At 38.6% G+C, this 18,304-nt stretch overlaps 9 protein-coding genes across 9 annotated transcripts; 7 read left to right on the top strand and 2 right to left on the bottom strand.

Annotated features, from left to right (window-relative positions):
• Positions 1 to 17: 17 nt before the first annotated feature.
• Positions 18 to 329, top strand: FDP41_013126 (uncharacterized protein; the record flags this gene model as incomplete). The annotated part of the gene is made up of 1 exon (XM_044703722.1): positions 18 to 329. One exon carries the CDS (start codon positions 18 to 20, stop codon positions 327 to 329), a length of 312 nt encoding a protein of 103 aa, XP_044565356.1.
• Positions 330 to 448: 119 nt separating this feature from the next.
• On the bottom strand, positions 449 to 964 carry FDP41_013125 (uncharacterized protein; the record flags this gene model as incomplete). The annotated part of the gene is made up of 1 exon (XM_044703721.1): positions 449 to 964. The coding sequence occupies one exon, from the start codon at positions 962 to 964 to the stop codon at positions 449 to 451; it is 516 nt and encodes a 171-aa protein (XP_044565355.1).
• Positions 965 to 2,075: 1,111 nt separating this feature from the next.
• Positions 2,076 to 3,425, top strand: FDP41_013124 (uncharacterized protein; the record flags this gene model as incomplete). Its single annotated transcript, XM_044703720.1, has 1 exon — positions 2,076 to 3,425. One exon carries the CDS (start codon positions 2,076 to 2,078, stop codon positions 3,423 to 3,425), a length of 1,350 nt encoding a protein of 449 aa, XP_044565354.1.
• Positions 3,426 to 4,093: 668 nt separating this feature from the next.
• On the top strand, positions 4,094 to 5,989 carry FDP41_013123 (uncharacterized protein; the record flags this gene model as incomplete). The annotated part of the gene is made up of 5 exons (XM_044703719.1): positions 4,094 to 4,208; positions 4,371 to 5,240; positions 5,329 to 5,437; positions 5,541 to 5,779; positions 5,916 to 5,989. 5 exons carry the CDS (start codon positions 4,094 to 4,096, stop codon positions 5,987 to 5,989), a joined length of 1,407 nt encoding a protein of 468 aa, XP_044565353.1.
• A 261-nt stretch (positions 5,990 to 6,250) lies between these two features.
• FDP41_013122 (uncharacterized protein) lies at positions 6,251 to 7,411 on the top strand (the record flags this gene model as incomplete). Its single annotated transcript, XM_044703718.1, has 1 exon — positions 6,251 to 7,411. The coding sequence occupies one exon, from the start codon at positions 6,251 to 6,253 to the stop codon at positions 7,409 to 7,411; it is 1,161 nt and encodes a 386-aa protein (XP_044565352.1).
• Positions 7,412 to 7,839: 428 nt separating this feature from the next.
• FDP41_013121 (uncharacterized protein) lies at positions 7,840 to 8,934 on the top strand (the record flags this gene model as incomplete). Its single annotated transcript, XM_044703717.1, has 1 exon — positions 7,840 to 8,934. The coding sequence occupies one exon, from the start codon at positions 7,840 to 7,842 to the stop codon at positions 8,932 to 8,934; it is 1,095 nt and encodes a 364-aa protein (XP_044565351.1).
• Positions 8,935 to 9,425: 491 nt separating this feature from the next.
• On the top strand, positions 9,426 to 12,338 carry FDP41_013120 (uncharacterized protein; the record flags this gene model as incomplete). The annotated part of the gene is made up of 1 exon (XM_044703716.1): positions 9,426 to 12,338. One exon carries the CDS (start codon positions 9,426 to 9,428, stop codon positions 12,336 to 12,338), a length of 2,913 nt encoding a protein of 970 aa, XP_044565350.1.
• A 234-nt stretch (positions 12,339 to 12,572) lies between these two features.
• FDP41_013119 (uncharacterized protein) lies at positions 12,573 to 13,086 on the top strand (the record flags this gene model as incomplete). The annotated part of the gene is made up of 2 exons (XM_044703714.1): positions 12,573 to 12,749; positions 12,979 to 13,086. The coding sequence occupies 2 exons, from the start codon at positions 12,573 to 12,575 to the stop codon at positions 13,084 to 13,086; spliced, it is 285 nt and encodes a 94-aa protein (XP_044565349.1).
• A 46-nt stretch (positions 13,087 to 13,132) lies between these two features.
• On the bottom strand, positions 13,133 to 18,212 carry FDP41_013118 (uncharacterized protein; the record flags this gene model as incomplete). Its single annotated transcript, XM_044703713.1, has 2 exons — positions 13,133 to 17,867; positions 17,941 to 18,212. The coding sequence occupies 2 exons, from the start codon at positions 18,210 to 18,212 to the stop codon at positions 13,133 to 13,135; spliced, it is 5,007 nt and encodes a 1,668-aa protein (XP_044565348.1).
• Between the last annotated feature and the right edge of the window lie 92 nt (positions 18,213 to 18,304).

The raw sequence follows: 18,304 nt of genomic DNA, 5'->3' as shown, positions 1-18,304 counted from the left end.
AAAGAAACACACAAAAAATGATGAACAGCAACACGCCCCCAAAACCTTCTCAATTCTCTTCTTCGTCATCGTCTGGAAACAACAACAAGGAAATAACGTCTCCAACCACGAGATTTAACAACTCCAAGGACTCTCCATTGAAAAACATTTTGTTGATCAGTCCTCAGAGGAAGCGCTTGATGGAAGAAACAATTAGAAAAATGTCTCCCGAAGAGAGGGAATCGCTTGTGCAGGCAATCTACGCAAAGAGTGGGAAGCTTTTAACTGAATATCACCAAAATATTTTCGATCAAAAAACTGCCCACATGAAACAAGAATTGAACGAGTAGCATGAGCGTTCAACATTTGAATTCAACCAAACGTATTTCATAATAATTAAGGAAAATATGTTTACTGAAAAATATATCACATGGTTTTGTCAAAATTATGTACAAACTCATACTACAAGCTATTTCTTAAGATTGGATGAGGCAGCTTTATCTCCTGGACCAGATGCGCTCTTAAAAAGATTTTGCATTTTAGCACTCTCTTCAAAATAGTGTTTTAGCCAGTGCTTCTTTCTAAAATGATCCTTATTGTCAAGCTCTATAGGTTTTTTGGATTGCTCTAAACTGGTAGTTGTATTATAACTCGATTCAAGTGGTGAGTGAAATCCACAAAACCTAGAACTATATCCACTGAACAAATTTGGGTCATTGGTGTCAAATTCTTCCGAAGAATCATGGTCCAGCTCTTCCTCGTCAAGATCCACATGCAATCTTCTTGGTTTTTTAGACGCCTCTTTCATTCTGCTGGTGACATATTCTCTCCGAGAGGAGTGTTCTAAATCGGCTTCTTCAGGTAATTTTTGAAACTTGCTTCCGTACTGATTTTGCCATTGAACTCGTGAAAAATGTTCTTTCTTCAATGTCTCTTTTAACGATTGTACAGATGCATTTGGGGTTATTCCTTTTGATTTGTTCATGATGATAGTTATGATTCGGGAGACAAGACAATAATTTTTTTAATGAAAAATCGTATATGGTTTGGGCGGGAAGTACTTTGGAGGACTTGCGGAGCGGAAAATTGAGAAAGAATTTGGACGATACATTTATTGGCAAATGCAGTATTGATTTCTTTTTCAGTCTCTTTGGTTTATACCATTTCTCTATTACGCCAACCCTTTCTCTTCTTGGTTTTACAATTTTCATGGACAGGTGATGAAAAGCAAAACCAAGCACGGTATTGAAATTGAATGGTTCAACAATGTTGAGCAGTTGATTAGGGATCTTGCTCAAATAACCAAACCCTCAATCCTTCATTATGTGAAAGCAGTAATTGCTCCGTCATGCTGATGCTTTCACAGTTGAATGAAAACACACTTTTTTTTCGCAGATGTGAACTCGATTGTGCCGAGGATTTTTCCTTGTGGGAACCTTTAAACCAAAAATTCGAAGCATCAATATGTCATTGTCAAGAAAAATGGCATACAGGACCTGTTTTGAAAGGTAAATCCAAATTGAATGGTGACGCGACACAAATTCTGCCCAGTGTCTAAACATGACAGAAATTTGGAGGCTAGATGCATCAAATGTGTTGTTAGGGTTTGAAAAACAAAAATACCCTCTTTCACTGAGAGAACACTCCATTCATTGGCACTCGCTCTCTTCACCAACAGTAGCGACTGTGTGGTTGTGTGTGGCACCATTCACATCGCTTTTAAGAGACACGTCGTCCTCGTTCTCTCAACCAACAACAAGCACAGACACTTTTAATACATATTAGTTCCTTGGACGAAACGAATTGGATCGAAATAACATTCAAAAAGTTTTGTTTGCGAGTATTTGTGTTGACATCATCAGCAATAGTAAGCTTCCATAGAGAGATATTGGTGTTTCAAGTTCATCCAAAACACTCCTCGTTTTATATGTTGACGATTTCCAAATGCAAGCATGCAAGTAGGACGATAACTCTGTGTGCGTAGTAACCATTTCCATCTTGATATTTGCAGCTGCAATCACCATCCTGGTGTCTTATTTGAATAATAATTTCGAGAAAATTTCTTGCAACAAGTTTCTTCTCATCACCACTCATACATGCGTCCTATTATTCCTTCTTCTTTTTCCAATCCTTTCTCTTCTTCTTCCTCCCAACCCACTGAAAGATCATCAACAACAAGTGCATTTACCTCTTCTAGTGGTAATAACAACAATAATAGTGGAAATCCATCAATGACCACATTACAAGTTTCTCAACCAAATGCGACAATCATGCCGACAGGAACAACTGCTTCGCACACAATTCTTCCATTCACTTCAGCGACTTTTTCACAAGGAACATTCATTCGAAATGATCTTCTTCAAGAGCGACAAAGCACCAATAATTCGACAAGTCAATTCTCTTCTTTGAATGAGACGTCACAGCAATATGTAACTTCTTCATTTAAGAATCAATATTTGCATTCATCCAACAACATGTTCAACCCGCATCCATCGAGCAGTACAGAAAGTACGAACAGAAGCTGCAACAATGAAAAGACGACAATCTTTCAAAATTACATTCCCATGTTAAGGTTAGATTTATTGGATGTACTTTATACTTTGCAACAGGAAGGGTATTCAGTGGAAACAAATTATCCACAACAACAACAACTACATGAACAACAACAACAGCAGCAGCATCAATTTCATCACCAGCAACTTTCTAGTGAGAGCTTTAATTCCACAAACACTAATTTTCTTATCCAAAAAGATGTTTCAATCACACAACGGGAAAACATTTCTCCAATGGACATGCGACCGTTTTCTACATGTTCATCATTATCTACCAGCTTGAGAAATGACCTCCTCAAGCAGCATTCTTCTTCGTCACCTGTTCAATCCAATCCGCAACAAACTTGTCCCACACAACAACAACTTGTGGTTACAATCGCACCACCACCTCCATCAACTCCTCAATCTTCAATTCCCAATATCACCTTCACATCTCCCTCCTCTTCGTCCAGTACAATCATATCCTCTTCGCTTAGTGCTTGGTCACATCCTGGTTCCTCAGCTCAAACTGAGGTTTCCTCGTCATCTTCTTCTAACATTCTCATTACTCACTCCTCCACACAAAATACGCCACAACAGCCATTGGCCATTGTTGAATTGCAACAACCACAAACAAAATCTTTTGTTATCCACGAAAACGAATACGAGAAGAAAAAAGTACCGAAAATGAAAAAAGCCAAGTCAGAAAGTTATACCAATCAAAAAAAGATGGAATTCAAAATGGAACTGAATAGCAAAGAAAGAAAAGCAAACGTGGCAAGCAATAGATTTATTCAAGTCGTAGAAAAAGCAGAAGAAGAAACAAGCTCTTTTTCTTCAAGCGGTAGAAGAACGTCTGCCTCCTCTTCCAACTCTTCTCCCCTTTCACCGAGTTCAAAAGTTTCAAGGCCATGAACAGTTTGAACGATCATCAAAGAGATGAAACGGCAATGGATCAAATGATATTCTGAAAATATGGACCTCCTGAACTTCCCCAATTTTCCTTTCTCATTGGAGGAGATTCTAATATTTAAGGATGCATTATTGCTTTATAAAGTCTCAAATGGAATTGGAATGAGAGAGAATACGAATGAGCTATCTATCAGATTAAAAATTACCTAATTGGCAGCAGTTATAATTCTTTTGAAATCTTTGCATGTGGTGAGTTGACGTTAAATCTTTATTCTGTTTTCTATTGGATAAGAGCATGGTCATTCCTCAATGAAAGAGAGAATTCAACAATTTCCTTTAAACCATCGTATTACGTTTTTCTCCATTTCTGTTGATTCCTATTTTCAAAGCCAACTACAGCTTTTTGGAACTCCTATATTATTATATTCAAATTTTGGTAAATGTCCAAATTAATCTTTCAACAACTTTGTAAAGTGAACAACAAGTTTTCATAACTTCTTCAAAAGAATTCACCTCTCATGAAGCGCTCTTTTGAACAACTCCTTTCCTTTCATTCCAAACGATTGTTGTTCACCATCGTCCATGATAAAAGGCATAATGAGTCTATCCTTGGACGCCCCTTTCAGATCTGCTCACTCATTCCTAGCACCACCACTTTTCGATCCCTATTTATGAGTTCTCAAAACACCACCAAGGAGAATCTTCCCATCGAACGAAAACTCTTCTCTGCGGAAGAAGCCCTCCAACGCAACATTCGTGAAGGAGATCGAGTCTTTCTTCAAACAGGTAAGATCTTTAGAGTGTGTGTTGTATTGAAAGATCAATTAATTTCTTCATGCCCCTCGAATATATATACTTTTCATCAATACATATTCTTCAACTCGACCTGAACATCATCATGATGAATTCATCATGGTTCACTTCTTTACACCAAACCTTGGTGGAGAGAAGGCTGTGGAGTTCCCAAATATCTCGTCAAACATCTTCAATGTCTCATACCATCTTCTTCCTCTAATCTTCCCAACAAAAAGATTGAAATTGTTGGACTTCATATCAACTACTACCCCTATGAACAACCTCCTCATTTACAACCTGAGAATTTCCCCTTCTTTCATACGTCATCCATCTTTATGGGACCTCATGAGAGGTATGCCCTTCAACAATGTGGAAACTTGCATGCAAGTGCTGAGAATGCACCCGTCGATTACATTCCCATCTTTCTTTCGGAGGCTCCCTTACTCTTCAAATCGTCGAAATATCCCATCGATGTGGCTCTCATTCAAGTGAGTCCTCCGGATGCTCATGGTTACTGCTCATTGGGTCCTTCCGTCGATGTGACGGCTGCCGCAGTTCAATGTGCCCGTCGTGTGGTGGCTCAAATCAATGAACAATGTCCTCGTACTCATGGCGATGGATTTGTGCATGTGAATCATATTGATGCCTTTGTGGAATATTCGGAACCCATTTCGGAGCTTGTGATGGCAACCTCTCTCTCCTCCGAAGAACAAGAAGTGGATCGAAAAATTGGTGAATTGGTGGCTCAACTCACTCCGAATCGAGCGTGTTTGCAAATTGGAATTGGTTCCTTACCCAATGCCATTTGTGCCTCATTGGTGCATCATCAACATTTAGGAATTCATTCAGAGACCTTCTCGGATGGAATTCTCCAACTTTTGGAAAGTGGAGCTGTCACGAACAAGTTCAAAACCATACATCCTGGACATACGGTGTGTTCGTTTGTGATGGGCACTCGGAAATTGTATGATTTTATTCATGATAATCCTGAGGTGATTTTTCGAACAGCGGATTATGTGAATGGTAAGTGGTAATTGTGAATGTGTGACGAGTGGTTTAAAGATTAACACAACCCTTAAACATCCAATTGGGTTTGGAACTCTGATGACAGATGGCACACATATTCGAATGAATAGTAACGTGGTAGCTATTAATAGTGCTATTGAAATTGATATCACGGGACAAGTTTGTGCCGATTCTATTGGAACACACATGTACAGGTCAGTGTATAAGCTTTTTTTTTGGAAAATTTTAATTTACTATTTCGAACTGATTTCCAAATTGGGTTTAAAATCAATTTCCAACTGAACAACAATGAAACAGTGGTGTGGGTGGACAATTAGACTTCATGTCCAGTTCAGCAAAATCCGATGGTGGAAAACCCATCATTGCCATTCATTCTTGCACCAGACATGGAGATTCAAAAATCGTTTCGACTCTCAAACAAGGTTCTGGTGTCGTCACAACTCGAGCTCACGTTCATTATGTTTGTACAGAATATGGAATTGCAGAATTATATGGAAAGAGTATGAATGAACGTGCACAAGAGTTAATTCGAGTGGGTAAGTGGTCTCCTACTAGTGTGGAATTAATTTCAAACTATTGTGAATGTTGACACATTCAAACCTTTCATGTGTGTGGGCACCTGTTTTGGATGAACACAACTCAATGATGAAAATGTTACTTCAACATTAAAAGCACATCCAAAACATCGCGAACGACTCATTAAGGAAGCAAGAGAGAGTTATGGATTTAATCTTTCAGCACAATAAAACAAATCTGCAATTCTTCCAATAAATTACAAGGTGTGAATAAGAAGGCTCATCTTTGTTTATGAAGACCACGCTCCGCTTTCACTGAAGAGCATTCATGAGATGGAATCAATGAATGAACGGTCATACAACTCCCCCAAAAAGTTGACCCGAGTCATCCTTCATGAACTCTCTCACGTTCATTCACCTACGCGCTGATGTTTAAATCACAAAAATAGACTCCTGACTCGAGAGAGCCTCTCACAACATCAAAACAGAAAAATGTCAATGCCATCATCACGAGTGTTGATGGTCTCTTGTTTGTTCATGCTTTTGGCATGTGTCATGATACTTTCCACGGAAGGTAGAACTACAAAAACTATTGTCATCCATTTGGATCATCCACGCAATTCCAGACGTAGTCGTCGCTCAAATGATGATGATGACACTTCTACTCAATACATTTCCATTCCATCTTCATCTCGTCATAAAAGAAGAAGAGGAAACAAACGTTCCGTCGTTGTAAACGTTGAGAAGAAAAAGAAGAAGAAAAAGCCTCTTCCTCGTTCGAAGCCAATTATTGTAACGATCAATCCTCCTGCTCAACGTATCGTCGTTCAGGCTCCTCCATCGCCACCTCCACCACCACCACCTCCACAACCAACACCACAAGAACCCACTCAGGTGAATGTTGAGGTGGAATTGAAGATTGCTGGAAAAGGAAGAAGAAGAAGAGGCGTTGGTTTTGTACCAAGAATTCGTGGAGGATCTTCTGTTGCAACTGGCAGTAGCGATACGAATGGTGCTGGAATGGCCTCTTCCGATACTGGTGTGGTTACAAACACTAATAACAACAATGGTGCTGCTTCTCAACCTGCCGAACAACCAGCTGGATCTCAACAGCAACAACAACAAGGTGCTGCTGCTCAACAACCACAAGAACAACAAGGTGGTGGTGCTGCACAAACTCCAGAACAACCAACATCTCAACCTCAAGAGCAACCACAACAACCTCAACCTCAAGAGCAACAACAATCAGGTTCAGATGCTTCTCAATCCACCGGTGGAGATGGAGGAGATCAATCATCTTCATCTTCCTCTGATGGCAACCAAGGTGGTCAAGATCAAGCTCAACAAGGAGGCAAGAAGAAGGTAGCTCGTGGTATTAAGGCTGCAGTTGGCAAGAAGAAAGGAATTCAAAGAGCAGCTAGAAACAATAAGAAGCAACAACAACGAGGTGGAAGAACTGCAAGAAAGGGAACCAGAGCTACCAATGGTGGTGCCAGAAAGACCACTACTAATCGTGCACGTGGAGCCACTCGAGTGAATCGAGCAAGATCTTCATCAGGAAGATTCTCTGCAGGTGGAAGAAGTGCATCTTCACAACGAAGTAGTCCTTCTCGCTCCTCAGGAATAAGCAGTGCTCCAAGAAGAAGAAAATAAATTCATTAGTGCTGCATGATTCAGAATAGAAGTTCAAAGTGTCTTCTTGCGACAATGCTCCTACATCTTTCCAAAGGCGTTGTTTTGCTCTTTCATCATTTCTCTCCAAAAAAAACGAAAGAAATGGGAAACCGAACAAAAGTTTGCATTAGCCGGGAGTCGAACCCGGGTCACCAGCTTGGAAGGCTGGTATGATACCGTTACACTACTAATGCTTCACATTCAATTTTCATTGCAATGTCCAATAACTTTACTTCATCAATACGGTGTTGTTATGCATGCTCCTCGTGAAGAATCTGCATGCGTTAAAAAATTATTTGTAACGGCTATCTCGTCCTCTTTTGTCGACTATCATTCATGAAGTATCGTCATAGTTTTGAGTACGACTACAATTAATTATTATTTCATAAAGTATTCACGCGAAGAACATGGAACGAAGAAAAAACATTCTCGACACCGATGAATATTCACACGATGTGGAATATGCCAGCGATCAAAGCTTTGATCCTGATGAAGATGATCGGGTGAGTCCCTCCAATGTCAATTCCAACCAGGGATCTTCATCTCATCGCTCCTCCAACAACAATGGTAATCGTGCCTCCAACAAGTCATCCTTACGCACCAATAACAAACCTTCCCACAAAAAGTTAACGGAAAAGCCTCATCATGATGACGATGACGATATTCAATACGTAGAGGTCGAGCAAGAAACGAACCAAGCACCATCATCCTCCATGAAAAAGAAAAGAAAGAAGAAAAAGAAACAATCCCAACTCTCAACAGAACAACAACAAGAGGAGGCATCATCTAAAAGTAACAATGAAAGAAGCGAACGTTCTACGGCTCCTCATGCCTCATCACCACCAAAGTTGAATCAGCCCAGAAAGGGTCAGCGTGTACTCTATGTCAAAGTGGGTGGTGCTACGAGTAGCAATGAAAGCAACAACCATAATAATATTAAGACAGCACCAGATGAGAAGAGCTCTTCTCTTGCTTCTGCTCGCTCTGAAGATGCTCAACAGCAGCAACAGCAACAGAACAAACAAGTCCCAAGCGCTGAAGATCACTCCACCAACCAGCCAAAGCACAAGAAGAAGAACGCCAACAAACAGAACAAGTCGGTTCCTCCTCATCCTCCTATGAAAAAGTCAATGATGAATCCCGATCAAGAAGTGCAATCATCATCATCTCATAGTGGTAGCGGCAATAATCATAACACAACTCGACAACAAAAGAAATCATCACCACATGGGAAAGAAGCACATGGTCCTCCAAGGGTCGTTTCACCAACACCCAAGAGATACTCTCAACAAAATTACTCGGGAAATCAGAGCACCTCCATTCAACAACAACAACAACAACAACAACCATTCTTTCCATCACCAAATAGTCATGGTGCAAAGAATCAAAAGATACCCGAGAGTATTCTCTCCTTCAAATTGAATGCCAATGCAAAGGCATTTACTCCACCTTCTTTTACACCTGTAATTATTGAACAACCAAAGAAGGATATTCAGACTTAATGTTTTGCGAAATAGAAACGGAAACATTGAAGGAGAATTCCAGTCGAATAGTTGGAAAATTAGTTGAAATGCAACATGTTAATGATCATGGCAGTATTCGAGTATCAACAACCTTAATGGAATTGTTGTTTGTTTTTCTCGTTTTGCAGTGCCGTGGTGATTCTCATACGATATTGTATACCCAGCTCTCTGCATCCTTATGAAATTAATTTTCATGGTCTGTGAATTCTCATTTACGAAAACAAATTAGAAATGAATTGCTTTTTACATTTTCGTTGAACAGCCGTGATGTCACGTTTCAAAAAAATCAAACCGAAAATCCTTTACTCACCAGGCAAGAACTAGTGCAATCTTGACAGCATTCCTCTTCTGAAATTTAGAGTTCTTTCGACTCATCATCCAACATGGGAAATAAACATTTCAATTCGAGAGCCATCTCTCGAGGTTCTCGAGATGTGCTGCAAGAAGAGGAATCCGAACCGAACAAAAACATGTCTTTATCATCGAGCACTGCTTCGTCCGAAACTGTTTACAATCATCATCATGAAAACAAACACTCACATCTCTCAAATGGCAACTGTGCAGTTGTCACATCATTGAATAATTGCGAAAATTATGAAATCTATATTCAAAATATTATTTCACAACTGGAGTCGGATGACGTTTTAATGAAATATAGCATTTCCAAAGAAGATGCAAGTATAGCCATCGAACAAGCAAGAGGAATGATGGAATTACATGGCAAAAAGTGGTTGTCATTCATTGATTCTCAATTACTTTCGTTCGATGTCACTGATTTTCAACGACAAGAATTCATTGACAACATTTCCAAGTTCAATTTGGAGAAAATTCTCATCACTGTCTTGATGGAAATTCGAGGAATGGTCAAAATGTCAGAAATTCGAGAACGAAACAATCTACTCAATATTTCAACTCAAGAAGTGTGCTTTCTAGTATTTTATACTTTTAAATTTGCACTCGAGAGAAATGTGGATGAATCGTTTTTGGAATTCATTCACAACATTTGTGAATTGGGTATCGATGGTGTGAAATTTAATGAATTTCTCGTGAATGGCACTCTACATTTGGATCCATCACTCACTTTCTCTGAGGAACAACAACATTCCAACAATGATAAAGCCACCACTGACACCACTGACACCACTGCCTCAATACCAACATCACCACCATCACGACCTTCTCATCAACATCAATACGACGGAGAAAATGCTTCCATGTTGGTTGGTGATGAAACAATCACTGTGAGTGATCATCCTAAGGATGGTCATGATGATGAAAGTACTTTCCATGTGGGAGAGGACTTTCCCATGATGCATCATCCCTTTGATGATGAACATTTACTGAATGCATTGCGAGCACTCCTCATGTCCATGCATCCTCCTCCTCATCCTCCTCAGGAACGTTCAGGTGATTTCAATAGAATCACCACCTCTCTTAGTAGTGTTGTTGAAGATCAATTATTACAACATCAACAACCACCACCACCAATGATGTGCCTGATGAGTAGTAGTAGGATGAAGAACACGGTAAAGACCTCATCAACTCTTTCTAATGCAACTACTACCATCACTTCTACCATCACTTCTACCATCACTAACACCACTCCTAGACCTACACTATCCCATCATCAACAACAGATACTACCACAACAACCACAACAAGAATCACCAACTAGTTTAATTTCTTCTTCTTCTTCCTCCTCTTCCATAATGAATCATCCGAATCATAATAAGGGAAGAGAAGAATCGAGTTCTCATACGACGACCACTCTTCTTGATCCCATCATGGAGGTGGTTGAGAAGATTCTCGGACCATCTCAACAACAACAAGAAGAGCTCTATAAAGAGTATCTACGAAAAGCATATAGTCTATTCGGATGGATGGAGAAATTAAGCCCTGATGAAACCGAGTCGATGCTTCCCATCCTGGATTCGTATGTGTGCAGTATGCCCACACAATTAACCATTTCTAACAACAACCATTCTCCTATTGAATCATCTTTTGTTTCTTCTTCATCATCAATTGCTCGACTCATGTTGGAGTCAAGAAAAGACTTTCTCCAATTGAGAAATAAGGTTCTCAAACGATGGCAATCGAATATGAATTATTTCAAATTGAGAGGAAAAGAAAGGGAAGCACAACGATGTAAGAAATTGATGGACAATGAGAAATTCATTAACTTTGAAACATGCAATCATTACTTTCCACAACGTTTCAAATTTCATCGATTTTTCACAAGCATGACACGAAAAGCTCAACACAATGCGCTCAAGATGAAAATTCTGGTCACAAAAATCTCAGAAAATGATACCAATGATGTCACATTTCGAAGAATTTCATCTATTTTCTATAGCAACAAATTTGGTCATTATCACTTATCATTGGTTATTGGAAGTACGAAAATCGAATGGTGTGATGGAAGTCTCGTGGTGGCCACTCCTATGAATAATCTCCTTTCAGATAAGATTATATTTCAATATACTTGTTACAAGACAAGTGATGCAAAAGAAATCAACAGAATTATTGACACAGTGTCAGAAATGGCTACCAAATGGAATCGAGAAAAAACCTATTCCATGTTCTTTTGCTCGTGTCAACATTTTATTGTAGAACTTCTTAAAGCATGTGGAATCAATTATCAACAGGAAAGTAGCATTCAAGAACAATTGAAAAGATTAAGACTCTATGATCGAAGAATTATCTTTAGAAGGAGTTTTGATGCCATTCCAAAAACACTTGTCGACCAATACTTTCGTGATTATTTAAATCAACTTTTTCAGAGCTCAAAAACAGATCTTTCCTATGATAGTGTGCCTTTGGGATCAAAAGACAGCATAGGAGAATCTCTACAGAGAATTGCACACTTTTTCACATGTTCAACCAAAACAACCATTGAACAATTCAACCGATTAGAACTCGATTGTTTGTATTATATTTTAACCCGCAGTGGAAAGAAGTCAAATTCTGATCACAAGTTGTTAGAAGCATTCGATCGAACCTTTCTCATTGCTAACAAGACAGAATATATTTATGTGTCTTCCCTGTTTAAAAAACATTTTGAAAACAACATGACACACAGTCAATTACCAATCGACGATCGTTGTGCCAAACAAATTTTGCAACATTCAAGAATTGAACAGAAATATTTTGAGCTCATTTACGAATACATGAATCAATCCAAGTATGACAAGACGTGCCGAGAAGAATTCTCGTTTATTTGTCAACAAATGAAAAGGTTTTGGCTGGTGACAAAAATTTCGAGTTCTGCCTATCAAATGTCTTATCAAGAGACACAGACTTCAGTGGAAAATTTGCAATGGAATTGTCCCGAGTTGAGTGCTTTGACAAATCTCAAAGAGTGTGTCTATAAAATTCAATTTTAATGAACAACAATCAATGTTCAACGTGTTGCTCTTGAAATTTATTGTTGTTCCATAAAAAGTTAATTAAAAAAAATATTATTGGTATGTTATCATCATCGCCAACGTTGGCGTTTCTAGATTCATCATCATTGATGGCCCTTGATCGGTTTACATCAACAATGATTGCATCGTCAATCTATTTCGTATATCCGATACATCTATGGAATTTAATATTATGAAATTTGAATTAGAAAAATGTGGGACAGACCAAGAGAAACCGGAGTACATCTAGACTCCAAGATTGAAGCTTTTGCTAATTATCGTGATAACCTCCATAGAAATTTCAAGTTTACACCAAAGAATACTTTTTATGCCATCTTTTTCATGGGAGTTCTTCCATACTTTTTCTTTACTAAAGTCAAACAGGATGCTGTATGTAATTTTGTTGTGATTGCCAGATGATTCAACAACATCTACTTGTTCGGAATTAATAATGGGGTTAAATTATTAATTATTATTATTATTATTAATTGTGGACACACTTGGGAATACCGACGTTTATGAAATTTAAACTTGTTGTGGATGATTTTGATCATGACTTGTTCAAATATCACTAATGAATCTTTAAATGAATTTAATTTGTTGTGGCCAACGACAACAGATGAAAAGACAAGCAGTGAATGGAAGCAATTTTCCAATGATGAGCACAACCTTCAGCGGTGAAAAAGATGAGGAGAAGGTGCTCGAAGCCTACAAAAAGATTCACTAATTATTTGACATTGCAATATAACGGGATTAAGTCCTTAGGTTTATTATTATCTGTTGAAACGTTTCTTTTTGGAGTCTGTTTCGTGCTCGGTTTTGGTTTCTCTTTCGTTGGATGATCGTTTAAGGTCGTTCTTGTCAGAAGATGATGCATTTCCAGATCGTTTGAGGTCGCTTCTGTTGTCACTTGTCCTTCTACTGTCGCTACTGGCACTGCTTTGAGCTGCAGAAGAAGAAGTTCGTCTGTCACTGCTACTACTGTATCGGCTACTTTCGCTATATCTACTATCACCTCTGCTGTAGCTATCACTGTAACCTCTACTGTCACTTCTGTACGAGTCACGACTGTCGTATGGGCTTAATTGACCACTCCTACTTCCACTGTCAGATGTCCTAGCATATGTTCTTCTGGTTTCTGCGCTTTCTACTTTGCCATGTGTTTGCTCTTCCTTCTTGACATCCTTAGAGGATGTTGGAGTGAGTCTTCGTTCATGTTGAGATGATGGCGATGACGAGTATTTTCTGTTTGACTCACTATCAATTCTTCTGGAAGATTGCGATTCTCTATCTCTGGATGACGAAGAAGGTGTGTCCGCTCGGCCCTGACTTGAGGAAGAAGCTTTGTTTTCACCTTTTGAGCTTGTCTTGCTTTCATCGCTACTTTCCTTTGTGAGTCGTTGTTTCAACTCATTGTAAAACCTGAGTGGATTTTGCTTTGGTAGGATGAGTAAACTCACTACATCTTTGGAATACTCTGCAACCTTATCTTGTTTGCTTGAGGGTGCACTCTTACTGAGATTTTGCAATTTAATTTGCAATTTGCTGTTCATAGTAGTTGGGCTCTCAGCAATGGTTGATCCCTTACTTGAAGCTGAGATTTCAGCAGTCGCTTGAACAAACTCTGCGATGGTGCTTGGAGTTGTTGAGGTCACAACTGTTAATTCTTCTGAAGCTTTCACTTCATTGTTAGCATCGACGCTGCTGACTTGAGTCACTTCAGTCTTTACAGTTTCAGCAAGTGTTGTGTTCACTTCTTCAATTGTTTCTGCAGCTGAAGTAGCAGCAGTGGTCTCGGTCATTGGAGGTTTCTCTTCTAGTGGCTCTATCTTTGTTTCATCAACAGGTTCAACAACGTCTTGCATCTCTGAGGGAGTTATGGCTGTTGCGGGTTCACTTGTTTCCTCATCTTGCATTTCTTCTTCCTCTTTGGCTTCAATTCTTTTTTCTTGTGTCTCCTCTTCAGGGAGATGTTTCTCTTCGATAGCAGGTGTCATTGTTAGAGTAGGTGGAGAGACAGTTCCAGTATTACTACTGGAGTCTGAAAATTCACCAATCATGGCATCTTCTGTGGCTACGGTGGGAGGTGTTATGGATGACAGTTCTGGTTCTTCAGAGACAGCAGTATTAGGTGTTTGTTGCATCATCACTGGTGTAATATTTGAGAGGTCTTTCTTGGATGGAATGTTGATATTCGTTGGTTTGACAGTGCTTCTCAGTAAGGAATTCATAAAGGTTGGATCTTGACTCTTCTTTCTAATGTTTCTTACAAGAGGGGTGTATGTATTCGCTAGTACCTTGATATTCTCAACTCGGTGATCCTTAAAGAGGTCAGTAATATCAATGAGAGAGTCACAATGACGCTTGTAGTATGGGAAAACATTCAATTTTGCTAATGGAGTTAAGAACAGTAGAGCTATTCTAATCTTGATATGGTCCCCACTTCGTAGTAAGGTCACACAGTTATTCAATAGGTTTTCCATGAGCAAGAAATGGAAACGCTGATAGGTGTCATGGTCAAGGTTGATAAAGGGACTTTCATCGCTATCATTCATTGACGCAAGTTGTGGAAGCCCTTCAACAGAGACAAACGATCCAGGCTTGTTTTTGATGTCCTTGTTAAATTCGCTAACATTCTCACACCACCGATTGCTCAATGAGAGAAGATATTGAGTAAATCTGCCAAGTCGTCTTGCTTCAAATTCTGTACATGCCAACAAGATGCCAGGTGCAAAACTCAACAACGTCTGAAGGAATAAGTTCAAAGAAAATTTTGGAACTTCAATACTGTGCAAAGCATGAACCAATTTGGCACAATACAAAGAATCAGCAGCTGAGAACAAAGCACGTGGCAAAAAACAGTGTTGCAGTAAAATTCCCATATCCACAAATTCTCCATTTCCAATAAAGTAGTGTTGACACGAGTCCTTCATGACCTTAAGAGTAGAGTCATACTTTTGTTGTTGTTCGTCCTTTTCTCTTTGAAGGGCATTTCTATAGTGAGGATTTTCTGCTGCTACATCTCTGTATAAATTACTTGGAACAAAGATATCAGATAATTCTTTCATCCAGAAAAATTGATAGAATTCAGAAGAGAAATGTGACCAAATCTCCTTGGGAAGGAAGGGCTCGATATCATTAGAAGGTATTGAGGTCATTGTTAATCTTGCCATGGAGAAAACAAAAGATGGACTCAGTTTGTATCCGTTCCGTAAAGTGTCAATGCTTGGCAGGGGTAGGATGCAGTAATTTTCACTTCCTGTAACATCTTCTTCAAATACAAATTTCACCTCATTAAGCAAGAACTTTAGGAGCAGTAAATAGGTGGTATGAGAAATGTCTTTGGAGTCAGCAATATGCTTCCATTCCTGAAGATCGTCATGAAGAAATATACCATAGTTGCTGAGCTTGGAAAGTAGGAGTAAGAGAGAGAGTCCCTTTCCTGTTTTCAAAAGGGTATCCTTAAGCTTAATGACTGATTCAACAGCACTACCTTTTACCACCGGGGAAAAACCTCCTGCTAAGGTTAATATCAACTTTCCGCCTGCTAAAGCATCCAATTGAGTTTCAGAAATTTCTTCAGAGTATTCTAAACCTGATGTCTGCTTGATAATTTCTGTAAGAATAATCAGATATTCCCATTGCCCTTCCTTAAGACGTTGTGTTAAATAGTTCAACATTGGAGTTATATCAGTAAAGGGATACGTTCTTAAGAAAAGACCACACAAAGTGGCCAAATTGGATAGCCATGTAGCAATGGAGATACCATCATCCTTGATAGCACTTCTTTCATTGGATAGAAATCGATCCAAGATGCAATAGATCATAGTATCGTGGAAAAGTTCAGGGGTGTACTGTGCCGAATCAACGCATAACGGTATTAGGTTATCATAGTTTTCACATTTTCGTATGAATTCGTCACACACTACTATTGGGTTCGTTAGAGAATATTGGAGAATTTCTCTGGCTTTTGTCTTGATGTTGGCAAATGAGATTCGGTTGAAAATCAGTCTCACATTCTTGGAAACCAAATTCTGTTGAGCCATCAGCTTGGGCTGGCGTTCATAACCAACTTGTCTCAGCAGCCCATATACTTGATATCTAGTCGTAAACGGAACATTTTTGAATACATCCCAAAATTCTGAAACTATAACAGTGTTCATGCCTAAAAAGCAGAGTGAAGAAAGCACAGAAGTTAGTACACCAATCAAAGTATTGTGATTGATCTGAGTTGTTGGTGCTGCTAAATACATCCTCAATACACGTATTATCTTTGAAAGTATTTTTACATCTCGATAAAGTTCGTATTTTGTGTGATAAATCAATGGAAAGACAAGATCTTCCAGTGTTTGAATTTCTTCTCGAGTCAGAGCAGGTAAATTAGCTGATATGCCATTCATGGCTCTGGATCGCTTGATATAAATAGGGTTAATAAGTTTTTCTATCGAAGTACAACATGCAATTGCAATGTCATAGTTCCAATGAGGGTCAAACTTGGATAAAATGTCCAATAATGTTATTGCCTCGGAAATAACATCCAAATTCAACAATTCTATTAGAAAGCCGAATTTTTGATCCTTTTGAAACTCTGGATATGACCTTTCAAATCTTGGCTCGGGCTTTTCCGTGATACTTCCGTCAAGTGAAACGGCAGAATATTCTCTCGATTCTTTCTTTCTCTCTCCTTCATAGTCCAAGTGCTTAAAAGTCAAATCGTCAAAGGAATTTGGTCCTAGATAATCCAAAATGTCTTCAAATTTAAGCAATTTCTTTCGCATAAGTTGAACAATCATTGTAAAAAGTGATTTTGGAGTAGATTTGCTTGAGTGATAGCCAAGTAACTTAAACCCGACGGCATGCCTTAAGTGTTGAGAATTGAACAGACATGAAATAATAGATGAATAGCACTCGTTCTCAGTGTTATATTCATATGCATCCAGTAAAATGTCAAGAACTCGATTTGGTTCTAAATTGAAAAACCCAATCAACTCAACAATTTCTTTTGTTACGCGTTCAATTTTTGAAATTTCCATATTTTCATTGTCGATAATTATCGAAATAAGTTTAGAGAAACCCTCGTTTTCTTCGTGAAGCAAGTTAAATCTATCTTGGGTATAAAGCTCTCGCGTCCTGCTTTTAATGTACATATTCTTGATATCCAATCCACATCTTTTTAAAGCAGAAAAATTCATTAGTTGTTTTAAAATATCGGTCGATAGAATTTCTTTATCCAACAAGGGAGTCAAGATATTGGCAAGATATGTATATTGTTCTTCATCCTCCTCATTGATTCTGTTCCATTGCAATTCAAACGCGAAAACCATAGGAATTAAAAGTGTGTAACGTTCTTTAGAATGAGTGGATACTATTGTGTTCACAAAGTTCACGATTTGGCTTTCTTCTAATTTTTGTTTGTGATTGAGTAAAACAAAAAAGAATTGAGATATGGACGAATGTTTCGGAAAATTTGGGTCTTGATAAAGTAATATTTCGGAGAGGTATTTTTCACTGAGGTGTGAATGAAAGTCAAATAATGTTGATTTTATCAAAATAATTTCTTTTTTGGTCATACACAACTTACGCTTGTGATTTATGTTTCTCCCAATTGCTAAACCAATTCTCATCAAAAAGTAATGTGGTTCCTGCTTCATGATTACGATGATGATTTGTATGTTCTTTCACGGAATGTTCGTTATTACTCTTTTCGGATCTATGAGAGGCGTTACCATGTTCAGAAGAATTTACTTGATGAGCATTAGTATTAGGAGAAGAAGATGAATGATCATCTTTGGGTGGATTATTTTCTGCCGCTGATGAGGTGTTGCCGTGTCTCAGAAAGCGATGTTTTCTCATTTTTTGGGCTGCATCAAAAAATTCAGGGATGGGTTTATTCGATGATAAACGTTGTTCGATGGTTTTATGTACATTATTTACAAGCCGAACGT

Source organism: Naegleria fowleri (assembly GCF_008403515.1).
Source record: "Naegleria fowleri strain ATCC 30894 chromosome Unknown tig17, whole genome shotgun sequence".
NCBI classification, from domain to species: domain Eukaryota; phylum Heterolobosea; class Eutetramitea; order Acrasida; family Naegleriidae; genus Naegleria; species Naegleria fowleri.
This window is presented reverse-complemented; position numbering and strand designations above follow the sequence as displayed.